Source organism: Dendropsophus ebraccatus, chromosome 5 (genome assembly GCF_027789765.1).
Source record: "Dendropsophus ebraccatus isolate aDenEbr1 chromosome 5, aDenEbr1.pat, whole genome shotgun sequence".
Lineage (NCBI taxonomy): Eukaryota > Metazoa > Chordata > Amphibia > Anura > Hylidae > Dendropsophus > Dendropsophus ebraccatus.
The window spans coordinates 8,395,798-8,409,160 of NC_091458.1; the positions used below are offsets into that span (position 1 = coordinate 8,395,798).

The following is a 13,363-nucleotide window of genomic DNA, read 5'->3' on the forward strand; positions in this document are numbered from 1 at the left end:
TATCAGGTGGAGTAGAGTTGGATCATCAGTGTATAGTACATTACCAGCAGTATATCAGGTGGAGTAGAGTTGGATCATCAGTGTACAGTACAGTACCAGCAGTATATCAGGTGGAGTAGAGTTGGATCATCAGTGTATAGTACATTACCAGCAGTATATCAGGTGGAATAGAATTAGATCATCAGTGTATAGTACATTACCAGCAGTATATCAGGTGGAGTAGAGTTGGATCATCAGTGTATAGTACATTACCAGCAGTATATCAGGTGGAGTAGAGTTGGATCATCAGTGTATAGTACATTACCAGCAGTATATCAGGTGGAGTAGAGTTGGATCATCAGTGTATAGTACATTACCAGCAGTATATCAGGTGGAATAGAATTAGATCATCAGTGTATAGTACATTACCAGCAGTATATCAGGTGGAGTAGAGTTGGATCATCAGTGTATAGTACATTACCAGCAGTATATCAGGTGGAGTAGAGTTGGATCATCAGTGTATAGTACATTACCAGCAGTATATCAGGTGGAATAGAATTAGATCATCAGTGTATAGTACAGTACCAGCAGTATATCAGGTGGAGTAGAGTTGGATCATCAGTGTATAGTACATTACCAGCAGTATATCAGGTGGAGTAGAGTTGGATCATCAGTGTATAGTACAGTACCAGCAGTATATCAGGTGGAGTAGAGTTGGAAAATCAGTGTATAGTACAGTACCAGCAGTATATCAGGTGGAATAGAATTGGATCATCAGTGTATAGTACATTACCAGCAGTATAACAGGTGGAGTAGAGTTGGATCATCAGTGTATAGTACGGTACCAGGATACGTGGTGGGGATTGGTGTCAATCAGAAAGCGCAGATTGGAAGTTTTTTTACTTTTGTTTTTAAGTATATGATCTACTGACCCCCTAATGTATGTGTGGTGGGGGAAGGGGGGGTCAATACTCCACAGAGACTGGACTGTAGACTATTGAGGTCTCCTCCTACTAACCTGGGAATTGTTCTACTTTCACCCAGTGATATGAAACAATTGATATTTGAAGTGTACAAGTCATCAAGTGTAAAAAAAAAAATTACTCCATGCAGCCTTGTACAGGAAGTGATGTCATCTGCCCTCACAGCTGCCTAGTATGGGCAGGTACAGGAAGTGATGTCATCTGCCCTCACAGCTGCCTAGTATGGGCGTGTACAGGAAGTGATGTCATCTGCCCTCACAGCTGCCTAGTATGGGCGTGTACAGGAAGTGATGTCATCTGCCCTCACAGCTGCCTAGTATGGGCGTGTACAGGAAGTGATGTCATCTGCCCTCACAGCAGGCCTAGTATGGGCAGGTACAGGAAGTGATGTCATCTGCCCTCACAGCAGGCCTAGTATGGGCAGGTACAGGAAGTGATGTCATCTGCCCTCACAGCAGGCCTAGTATGGGCAGGACTACTATATGGAGTAGTACAGAGGCTACATACTCTATAGACTACATAGCACTCTGCCAAACACCATATAGTAATTTTGTGTTAACCCCTGCCTGACTGCAGTAAGGCTTCCCAGCTCTGCATCTAAGTTATAATCCATATAGACTATCATATAGAAGCAAGAGATTAGCTGCAGCTGGTGCCATGCCATAGTCGTACAGGGGTAACCCGAGCTGCTGGCACCCTTGCATTGGATGGGAGAGAGGGAGAGAGGAAGCGCGGAGCTATCTTGTTTAGATGTAGCAGAGCTGAGAATGACAGGTAACTCCTTCAGTGCCAGATGTAACCAATATATAATTAGTATCACCAATAATATAAAATAATCTCAGCTGCACTATTCATACAGACATGCAGATGTCACTGTACAAGCTTCTGGCAAACTCAGCTCTGCTACATCTTGGAAGTCCAAAATAAAAAAAGTTCCGCAGCTCCATAAAAAGTAGAATTTTTATTGTAGTATCATATTAAAAAGTATCATATTAAAAGTTATCCCCGTACAGGTGGTAACCTTTATCCAGCAGTGGGAAGATCAGTTACTGGACGATCTTCCCACTAACTCCGAGGATGGGGGGAGGCATCTGTGGCGGGATTCAGATGTCCCTTCCCTCATACACTGTAAGGGTACATGCACACTGCGGAATGGCGAATGATAACCCTTTGTGCATTCCGCAGCTGGCACCAATTGGCAAACTGATGCGGGCGCGCGTCTCCACCCATGTCACACTCCATTCTATGCACGGGCGGATTCTGTCGTCCGTCCAAAGAATGAACACGTTGACGGACAACGGAATCCGCCCGTGCATAGAATGGAGTCTATGACACGGGTGAGACGGAGACGCGCCCGCATCAGTGTGCAGGGGGGTGCCAGCTGCGGAATGCACAAAGGGTTATCCTTCACCATTCCGCAGTGTGCACGTACCCTAAATCTGTAAGTGTACCCTGAGGTACTCTCAGAGTTTGTAGATTTTCACACCATACCGTCATCTCTTATTGGGACGGTACTGGCGGAAAAGACGTGTCTGGGGGGCAGCGTACGCTACGCTACCCCCAGACACGTCACTGGATGATGAGGATGAAAAAAGGATCCCCCTATTCATCCTCACTGGCTGTTTCGATGTCGGAGGCAATAATAGCGTATGCGTCCGACGCCGAAAACACCCTGGGGGCCATTTGTATATGCGGATTGGTATATGGGGTATGTAAATGTGTAATGTAGTGTAAAACTTTATTTCATGTAGATACAAAGAAAGTCACAGCGCCTGCACTAAAAACACTGAAAGAAGGAAGTGGAGGATTGGAGTGCACAGTGGGTTTAGCGTGGTGGACCTGGGGATCATGGTGCTGCTCTCAATAGCCAAAGTTCATAGCATAACACACCCAGTGAGAAATACAAGGGCGCACTCACCCAGTAAAATATATTCTTCTTTATTCGTTCATCATGGTTTAAAAGTAATCCATGTATAATCGGGTGGTAGGAACGCCAGTACACTTGGATCACAAGAGACGTGACAGCTGCTTCACGCCCTGCCGGCGCTTCTGTCAGACGTCGCTACCTCATTCACGTACACAGGTGAGTTATACGCTTACTGACGTAGATGAGGGGGCGTAACAAAACATTTAAAAACAACATGTGATGTACTCTATGTTAAAGAAACACGCTGAGGTCTATTCTATCATTTAATCCGCTTGGACCCTGAGCATTCGTAGCTAGAATCCAGCGTGCCTCTTTTTGTAAAAGTATCTTATTAACATCTTGCCCTATTTTACATTGCATCACCCCAGATCCCTCTTTAAGAGCGAGCCAGTTCCCTTCAAGAGCGACATGAGTACTTATAATGGTAAAGATCATTGCTCGGTTACCATGACAATCTTACTCATGTCAGTGAGGCAAAATCGTTAAGGACCTTCCATCTTCTACATCTTCTATTGGCCAATAGTGGACATGTGACTGTGTGGATGTTATGATGCATTGCCTGACAAGACCTTAGAGTTCCTATTGGCTGCTATATTTCTGCTATTTGCATATGTGCTCTGATTGGCTGTCAGCGTTTAGAGTGTGGTCATTATTTCCAATGGGCCATTATTTTCTATGGGAAATTAGGGGTCTTTAAACCCCTTAAGGACAGAGCCAATTTCGATTTTTGCGTTTTCGGTTTTTCCTCCTTGTGCTTAAAAGGCCATAGCACTTGCATTTTTCCTCCTAGAAACCCACATGAGCCCTTATTTTTTGCGTCACTAATTGTACTTTGCAATGACAGGCTGAATTTTTGCATAAAGTACACTGCGAAACCAGAAAAAAATTCAAAGTGTGGTGAAATTGAAAAAAAACCAACGCATTTTGTTTATTTGGGGGAAATGTGTTTTTACGCCATTCGCCCTGGGGTAAAACTGAATTATGCATGTTCCTCAAGTCATTATGATTAAAACGATATATAACATGTATAACTTATATTGTATCTGATGGCCTGTAGAAAATTCAAACCGTTGTCAACAAATATACGTCACTTAAAATCGCTCCATTCCCAGGCTTATAGCGCTTTTATCCTTTGGTCTATGGGGCTGTGCGAGGTGTCATTCTTTGCGCCATGATGTGTTCTTTCTATCGGTACCTTGATTGCGCATATACGACTTTTTGATCGCTTATTACAATTTTTCTGGATTTGATGCGACCAAAAATGCGCAATTTTGCACTTTGGGGTTTTTTGCGCTGATGCCGTTTACCGTACGAGATCAGGAATGTGATTAATTAATAGTTCGGGCGATTACGCACGCGGCGATACCAAACATGTTTATTTATTTATTTACTTTTATTTATAACCTGGGAAAAGGGGGGTGATTCAGACTTTTATTTATTAGTGGAGGGGGCTTTTTTACTAATAATGACACTTTTTTTTTTACTTTTACACTTATACTAGAAGCCCCCTTGGGGTTAGGGTTATTCCCCCCCTGGGGTTAGGGTTATTCCCCCCCTGGGGGACTTCTAGTATAAGTGCTTTGATCTCTCAGAGATCTCTGCAGCATAGATATGCTGCAGAGATCCATAAGATAGGCACTCGTTTACTTCCGGCTGCTGCAGCCGGAAGTAAACGAGTGCCGAGCCGGGGACGGCGCCATCTTGGAGCGGTCCCCGGCCGGCTTCAGTTACAGAGATCGCTCCTCCGGGATAACATCCCGGAGAGGCGATCTCCCCACTAGACACCAGGGAAGTGCTGCGTCTGGTAATCGGATGCAGCTGTCATGTTTGACAGCTGCATCTGATTACTGTATTAGCGGGCACGGCGATTGGAGGAGGAGGAGGAGATTGGGTCCATCTTTTAAGAAAGAGAGGCGCTTACTGGATCCTTACTATGAATAGAAGGTTCCCATTTGGGTTAAACTACAAAACTGATTTGTTTTATGTGTACTGAGCATATGTTCCTATAAGAATCCTTGTATTCCTTTAGCCACTTTTGTGAATGAGTCATGTGGTCGGCTGAAGGTTCACTCCCCTAATGTAGGGCGTTCCTTCTTCCAGGAATCACACCTTATTTGCCTGTCTCCACATGGCTGCTTACTGCTTCTGTGTGTGGGCTGCCACTTCCTGTCTCCACATAGCTGCTTACTGCTTCTGTGTGTGTGGGCTGCCACTTCCTGTCTCCACATGGCTGCTTTCTGTGTGTGGGGGCTGCCACTTCCTGTCTCCACATGGCTGCTTACTGCTTCTGTGTGTGTGGGCTGCCACTTCCTGTCTCCACATGGCTGCTTACTGCTTCTGTGTGTGTGGGCTGCCACTTCCTGTCTCCACATGGCTGCTTACTGCTTCTGTGTGTGTGGGCTGCCACTTCCTGTCTCCACATGGCTGCTTACTGCTCCTGTGTGTGGGCTGCCACTTCCTGTTTCCACATGGCTGCTTACTGCTCCTGTGTGTGTGTCTTTTCTGAGAAAAGACGTGGAGGAAGCATGGGCTGCAGTTTTGCCAGGAAGGGAGACATCTAGTGGACAAATGTTTAGTGTTGATTTAAATATAAAAGAGGTAAAAGAAAGTAAAGAGTATATTGCAAAAATGATTGTTATCACAACCCCTGTTGAATGAGAAATATATATATAAAAATTTGCGACACTGCCTCTTTAACCTCTCAGAGACATCACTACAATGACATGAAAAAACCTGCCCCTATAACACGGGGGGCTCCTGTATATAACACATGATAACACGGGGGCTCCTGTATATAACACATGATAACATGGGGGGCTCCTGTATATAACACATGATAACACGGGGGGGGCTCCTGTATATAACACATGATAACACGGGGGGGGCTCCTGTATATAACACATGATAACACGGGGGGCTCCTGTATATAACACATGATAACACGGGGGGCTCCTGTATATAACACATGATAACACGGGGGGCTCCTGTATATAACACATGATAACATGGGGGGGGCTCCAGTATATAACACATGATAACACAGGGGGCTCCTGTATATAACACAAGCTAACACGGGGGGGGGGGGGGGGCTACTGTATATAATACATGATAACACGGGGGGGGGGGGCTCCTGTATATAACACATGATAACACGGGGGGGGGGGGGCTCCTGTATATAACACATGATAACACGGGGGGGGGCTCCTGTATATAACATGGGGGGCTACTGTATATAACACGGGGGGCTCCTGTATATAACACATGATAACACGGGGGGCTCCTGTATATAACACATGATAACACGGGGGCTCCTGTATATAACACATGATAACATGGGGGGCTCATGTATATAACACATGATAACATGGGGGGGGCTCCAGTATATAACACATGATAACACAGGGGGCTCCTGTATATAACACATGATAACACGGGGGGGGGGCTCCTGTATATAACACATGATAACACGGGGGGCTCCTGTATATAACACATGATAACATGGGGGGGGGGGGGCTCCTGTATATAACACATGATAACACGGGGGGGGGCTCCTGTATATAACATGGGGGGCTACTGTATATAACACGGGGGGCTCCTGTATATAACACATGATAACACGGGGGGCTCCTGTATATAACACATGATAACACGGGGGCTCCTGTATATAACACATGATAACACGGGGAGCTCCTGTATATAACACGGGGGGCTCCTGTATATAACATATGATAACATGGGGAGGCTCCTGTATATAACACATGATAACACGGGGGGGGGGGCTCCTGTATATAACACATGATAACACGGGGGGCTCCTGTATATAACACATGATAACATGGGGGGGCTCCTGTATATAGCACGGGAGGCTCCTGTATATAGCACATGACAACATGGGGGGGCTCCTGTATATAACACATGATAACACGGGGGGCTCCTGTATATAGCACATGACAACATGGGGGGGCTCCTGTATATAACACATGATAACACGGGGGGCTCCTGTATATAACACATGACAACACGGGGGGCTCCTGTATATAACACATGATAACACGGGGGGCTCCTGTATATAACACATGACAACACGGGGGGGCTCCTGTATATAACACATGACAACACGGGGGGGCTCCTGTATATAACACATGACAACATGGGGGGCTCCTGTATATAACACATGATAACACGGGGGGCTCCTGTATATAACACATGATAACACGGGGGGCTCCTGTATATAGCACATGACAACATGGGGGAGCTCCTGTATATAACACAGGGCCGGACTGGGGAAGAAAAGCAGCCCTGGCACACAAACCCCACCAGCCCACATATAAATGCCCCCCACTGCAAAGATCTACTATGTCACACTATTTTCTTACATATATAACGCCCAAAATTATCACAGAAGGAAAGTAAGTGTACACAACCAATATTCTTACTAATATCGCCAATGCGACTGATATCTTGTAAATGGCGCCCAGATTTATTAATCTGTATATATAGACTGCACAGTACCACTTCCCTCAGTGTGTGTGTACAAGTTTCCATGTAGAACGTTTTCAAACTAAGGAGAGGAGGAAGAGGAGGAAGAGGAGGAAGAGGATGCTGCCGCGGCGGCCTCTGCACACAGTAAGTCCCATTTAACATAACATTAATTTTCCATGTTTTAAAATGTTGGCGACCAAATATTCTATTTGGCGCCTAAATTTTTCAGGTTAGGAGCCAATGGCTCCTAGGTAAATTTTTTAGTCTGGAGCCCTGCATACACTCACCATATAGCCACCAGATACAAATGCTGCAGAGTATTACACCCTGCAGACTATAGAAAAGAATACAGCAGTGATTTCATAGCCCCCTTCAGGGGCGTAGCTAATGTCTTCTGGGCCCTGGTGCGAGACGTCAACTTGGGCCCCCCTTTCACGGCCAAGTGATGCTACTGGTGTATAATATATATTGTAGGGATCTTCCCGGGGGATGGTGTGATTTGACACAGTTCACAGCAGACTTGGCTTTGAAAATAACAGCTTGGCGTTTATCTGTGGCATAAACAGTCCAGCAAAATAAATACAGCAACACCGTGCTTGAAGAATAAAACAAAACATCCTGCCCGTCTGGGCACTTACTAATACACAGGTCACCTGTCTGACACTTCCATAGGCGGTATGGCGGGGTATGAGTAGGCCCCAGCGGCGGCAGTATTCCTTGCTCCCAGGAGACACAGCATGCAGGCTGTTCACCCCTGGCTGAGAGCAATCCCCTGCAGCTCTGTGGAGCTTTTCTCCTGTTGCAGGCTCATCAGGACACACCTGACTGCAACACCCGAACTGGATCGGGGGAAGGGAATGGCAGGTCCCACTACCAACCTACCCGCCATTCCAGTAAGTCCAGGCCCGGAAAATGGAAAGAACAACTCAGCAGCATAATACTGCTGAGTGACAGATCTCACCTGGATTCACCATCTCACCATATGCAGTAGCCTGGGTGAGATGTACCTCCCCTCGAACACTTCTCCAGTGACACCTCTACAATATATAATATATATATATTATAATAATAATAATACCGGCACATACTGATTAATACCACTGCATACTGACTAACATTACCGCTGCTGCTGATGAATACCACCGCATACCGACTAACACCAACCCTGCTACTGACTAATACCACCACACACTGACTAACACCACCGCTGCTACTGACTAATACCACCACACACTGACTAACACCACCGCTGCTACTGACTAATACCACCACACACTGACTAACACCACCGCTGCTACTGACTAATACCACCACACACTAATACCACCACATACTGAGTAACACCAACCCTGCTACTGACTAATACCACCACACACTGACTAACACCAACCCTGCTACTAATACCACCACACACTGACTAACACCAACCCTGCTACTGACTAATACCACCACACACTGACTAACACCACCGCTGCTACTGACTAATACCACCACATACTGACTAACACCAACCCTGCTACTGACTAATACCACCACACACTGACTAACACCACCGCTGCTACTGACTAATACCACCACACACTAATACCACCACATACTGACTAACACCAACCCTGCTACTGACTAATACCACCACACACTGACTAACACCAACCCTGCTACTAATACCACCACACACTGACTAACACCACCGCTGCTACTGACTAATACCACCATATACTAACATCACCAGCCCCCCCTTATAGAAGGGCCCTCTCTCCTCCCCCCCCTCATAGATGCCCCCCTCTCTCCTCCCCCCCCTCATAGATGCCCCACCTCTCTCTCCCCCCTCATAGATGCCCCCCCTTATAGAAGGGCCCCCTCTCTCTCCTCCACATATAGATGCCCCCCTCTTCCCCCCCCTTATAGATGCCCCACTCTCTCTCCCCCCCTTATAGATGCCCCATTCTCCCCCCCCCTTATAGATGCCCCACTCTCTCTCTCCCCCTTATAGATGCCCCTCTCTCTCCTCCCCCCTTATAGATGCCCCACTCTCTCTCCCCCCCTTATAGATGCCCCACTCTCTCTCCCCCCCTTATAGATGCCCCACTCTCTCTCCCCCCCTTATAGATGCCCCCTCTCTCTCCTCCCCCACATATAGATGCCCCCCTCTCTCTCCTCCCCCACATATAGATGCCGCCCCTCTCTCCCCCCCTTATAGATGCCCCCTCTCTCTCCCCCCCTTATAGATGCCCCACTCTCTCTCCCCCCCTTATAGATGCCCCACTCTCTCTCCCCCCCCTTATAGATGCCCAACTCTCTCTCCCCCCCTTATAGATGCCCCCTCTCTCTCCTCCCCCACATATAGATGCCCCCCTCTCTCTCCTCCCCCACATATAGATGCCCCCCCTCTCTCCCCCCCTTATAGATGCCCCCTCTCTCTCCCCCCCTTATAGATGCCTCCTCTCTCCCCCCCCCTTATAGATGCCCCCCTTCTCTCTCCCCCTTCATAGATGCCCCCACTCCCCTTATAGAAGGGCCCCCTCTCTCTCCACCACATATAGATGCCCCCCTCTCTCCCCCCCTTATAGATGCCCCACTCTCCCCCCCCCCTTATAGATGCCCCCTCTCTCTCCCCCCCTTATAGATGCCCCCCTCTCCCCCCCCCTTATAGATGCCCCCCTCTCCCCCCCCCCCTTATAGATGCCCCACTCTCCCCCCCCCTCATAGATGCCCCACTCTCTCTCCCCACTCATAAATGCCCCCCCCCCTATAGAAGGGCCCCCTCGCTCTCCCTCACATATAGATGCCCCCCTTCTCTCTCCCCCTTCATAGATGCCCCCCCTTATAGAAGGGCCCCCTCGCTCTCCCCCACATATAGATGCCCCCCCTTCTCTCTCCCCCTTCATAGATCCCCCCGCTTATAGAAGGGCCTCCTCTCTCTCCACCACATATAGATGCCCCCTCTCTCTCCCTCCCCCCTTACAGATGCCCCTGCGGGACGCATTGGGCACAGGCAGCGTCTCTGTCACTGCTGCCTGTGTGGGAACATGGAAGGAGAAGAGTGCGGAGGATGGCAGAGCTGCAAGGCGGTGAGCGTGACACTACCCCCACGACCGACAGACTCACACACACAGACAGACAAACTCACTCACACACACCTGACCTGACGCAGACCGCTCCCGCTGCCTGGCAGTAGTAGAGCTCCTGCTGCTGTGGCCCTCTGCGCACTCGGCCCGCTCATGACGTGCAATCCAATCCTCCAATGCAATCAACGTGGAGGAGGAGCGTGGGGCCGCTGTGACCAGCCGGCCGTGACGCACAGCTCCTCTATAACACACATGATAACACGGGGGGGGGGGGGGGGGGGGGGGGGGGGGATGGGGCTCCTGTATATAACACATGATAACACGGGGGGCTCCTGTATATAACACATGATAACACGGGGGGCTCCTGTATATAACACATGATAACACGGGGGGGGGGGGGCTCCTGTATATATAACACATGATAACACGGGGGGGGGGGCTCCTGTATATAACACATGATAACACGGGGGGCTCTTGTATATAACACATGATAACACGGGGGTCTCCTGTATATAACACATAATAACACGGGGGGGGGGGGGTCTCCTGTATATAACACATGATAACACGGGGGGCTCTTGTATATAACACATGATAACACGGGGGGCTCCTGTATATAACACATGATAACACGGGGGTCTCCTGTATATAACACATAATAACACGGGGGGGGGGGGGGGGTCTCCTGTATATAACACATAATACGGGGGGGGGGTCTCCTGTATATAACACATGATAACACGGGGGGGGGGGGGGCTCCTGTATATAACACATGATAACATGGTGGGCTCCTGTATAGAACACATGATAACACGGGGGGGGGGGGCTCCTGTATATAACACCGGCAGGTCATGGCCTCTCACCTCTATATCAGGGATATTCCGGGCTTTGAGCTCTCTGAGAAGTGGGTGAGGGTCCAGGTTCTCCACAATGAGCTGCAGATCATCCTGGAAATATTCATACGTCATCCTCAGGACATGATCTTCATACTGAAAAATCCCCTGGTGAAACCACCGGGTGTCGTCATCTAGGAAACAATAGGAGACACAAGAATGACGTCTTCTAGAACCTGCAGAACACTGACAGAATCTTATATATAGTCTACCTGTCCTAGATCATTCTAGAAGCTTCCACAGATCAGACGTCCAGCGTCCCCGGTCACTTATGCTAGGTTCACACTGCGTTTTCAGCATCCGTTTAACGCATGCGTTTTTTGCAAAAAACGCATGAAAAACGGATTGCAAAAAACGGATTCATTTGTGTGCATCCGTTTTTCCATTGACTTCCATTATAAAAAAAACGGATCCGTTTTTTTTTGCGGACCAAAACGTACCAAAAAACGTTGCTGACCCTATTTTTCTGGACGTTAAAAAAACGGATCTGTTAAACGCATGCTGAAAACGCAGTGTGAACCTAGCCTTACAAGCATAATGATGATGGAGTTACAGGAGACAATGTGATGCTGTGATTTTCACAATTATCTCAACAGTTTTCGTCCCTTATAGGACAAAATATTCTGGTACACTTAAAGGGATTATCCAATTAAAAGTTAGAAAATTCATTTTTATAGTTGTCTGATAAATACGCATGTAGAATTCTGTTCCCATCCTTTTGTTATATGAGTGTTGTATCTACTAGAATAGAAGATGGTTGGATAGATGTGTTAGTGCCAGGCAGCTTTACATTCATTTCCCTCCTGAACCTTATTTCCCCCTTCAATTTTATTGGTCACATTTGTTATCATGTTCACTGTTTTCCTTTTTTTCCCCAGATTATACAGATATAGGCCGGGTTCTCACACCGAAAGACAATGGGTGTTCTGTGACCCGGCCGTGTCAAAGAACGGCCGGTGTCAGTAAACTTAATTTCTGTTGAATTGGGATGTGCCCGCATCCCAATTCACCATAATGTACAATGGAGAGTGCGGCCGGAGCGGCACTTTCCATTGTGTGAACTTACATGTCTTTGCGGCTGCTATTCAATGAATGTCAGTTTTACCATAAGCAGCTGGAATCTTATATAAGAGCATCTGGAAGACTGGGACCGGATCTGAGTGACCCGGCACTTTAGTCTCCTGACAGCAATCACATGCTGCACAGTATGCGGATAAATGGACCGGCGTTTCCTTATGCCCGCTACCCTGGCAGCTTGGGGAAGCTGCGCTGATCTGTCAGACGAGGGCGGTGCTGCCACAGGTGACTAGTTTGTTAACACTTCCTTCACTCTCAAAGTCAGCTTAGGCCTTATTCATATGATCTGTGCCACAATGACCGGAGGGGAGGGAGAGAAGGCCGCGATGCACACTAGGACATGTCCTATTTTTTTACGGTGTGGATCGTGGTGGGGGTCGGGGCACGGATCGTGTGAATGCAGCCTTAGTGACAACAATTGCTTACTGGATATGACTTGTAATCTGATCAATGAGCTGCTACAAGTTTATCGAGGAGGGAGGAGAAAGCTGGACATGAGAGTGCAGACAAAGACAGAGACAGCTAAAAGCTTACAGAACAGAAAATGTCATATACAAAGAATAATAATGGCTGATATAGTGCTGCTCCTCATGTACACACACAGGACAGCATATACAGAGTCATCTGACTGCACACAGACCCCAAGCAAACAGCAACCAGAATTAATAAGCATAGCTGCCAGGAATGTCCCACCACGGGTGTTGCTCTTGGTTACACCCCTCGTAAAAGCCTGTACTTATTGTTATGGTGCGTATACACAGACAGATTTATCTGACAGATCTTTGAAGCCAAAACCAGGAACAGACTATAAACAGGGATCAGGTCATAAAGGAAAGACTGGGATCTATCCTCTTTTCAAATCCATTCCTGGCTTTGGCTTCCAAAATCTGTCAGATAAATCTTTCTGTGTAAACACACCATTAGTCAGTGATGATGAGGTAGCGATAAAGTTTT

At 47.5% G+C, this 13,363-nt stretch overlaps 1 protein-coding gene across 8 annotated transcripts in view; it reads right to left on the reverse strand.

Annotated features, from left to right (window-relative positions):
• Nucleotides 1-13,363, reverse strand: part of LOC138792249 (NACHT, LRR and PYD domains-containing protein 3-like) — a 250,482-nt gene that overhangs the window by 112,369 nt on the left and 124,750 nt on the right. For all 8 annotated transcript variants that reach the window (XM_069969450.1, XM_069969451.1, XM_069969449.1 and 5 more), the window contains one exon: nucleotides 11,303-11,466. In XM_069969450.1, the coding sequence (XP_069825551.1) occupies nucleotides 11,303-11,466 (164 nt within the window). The remainder of the gene's footprint in view (nucleotides 1-11,302; nucleotides 11,467-13,363) is intronic.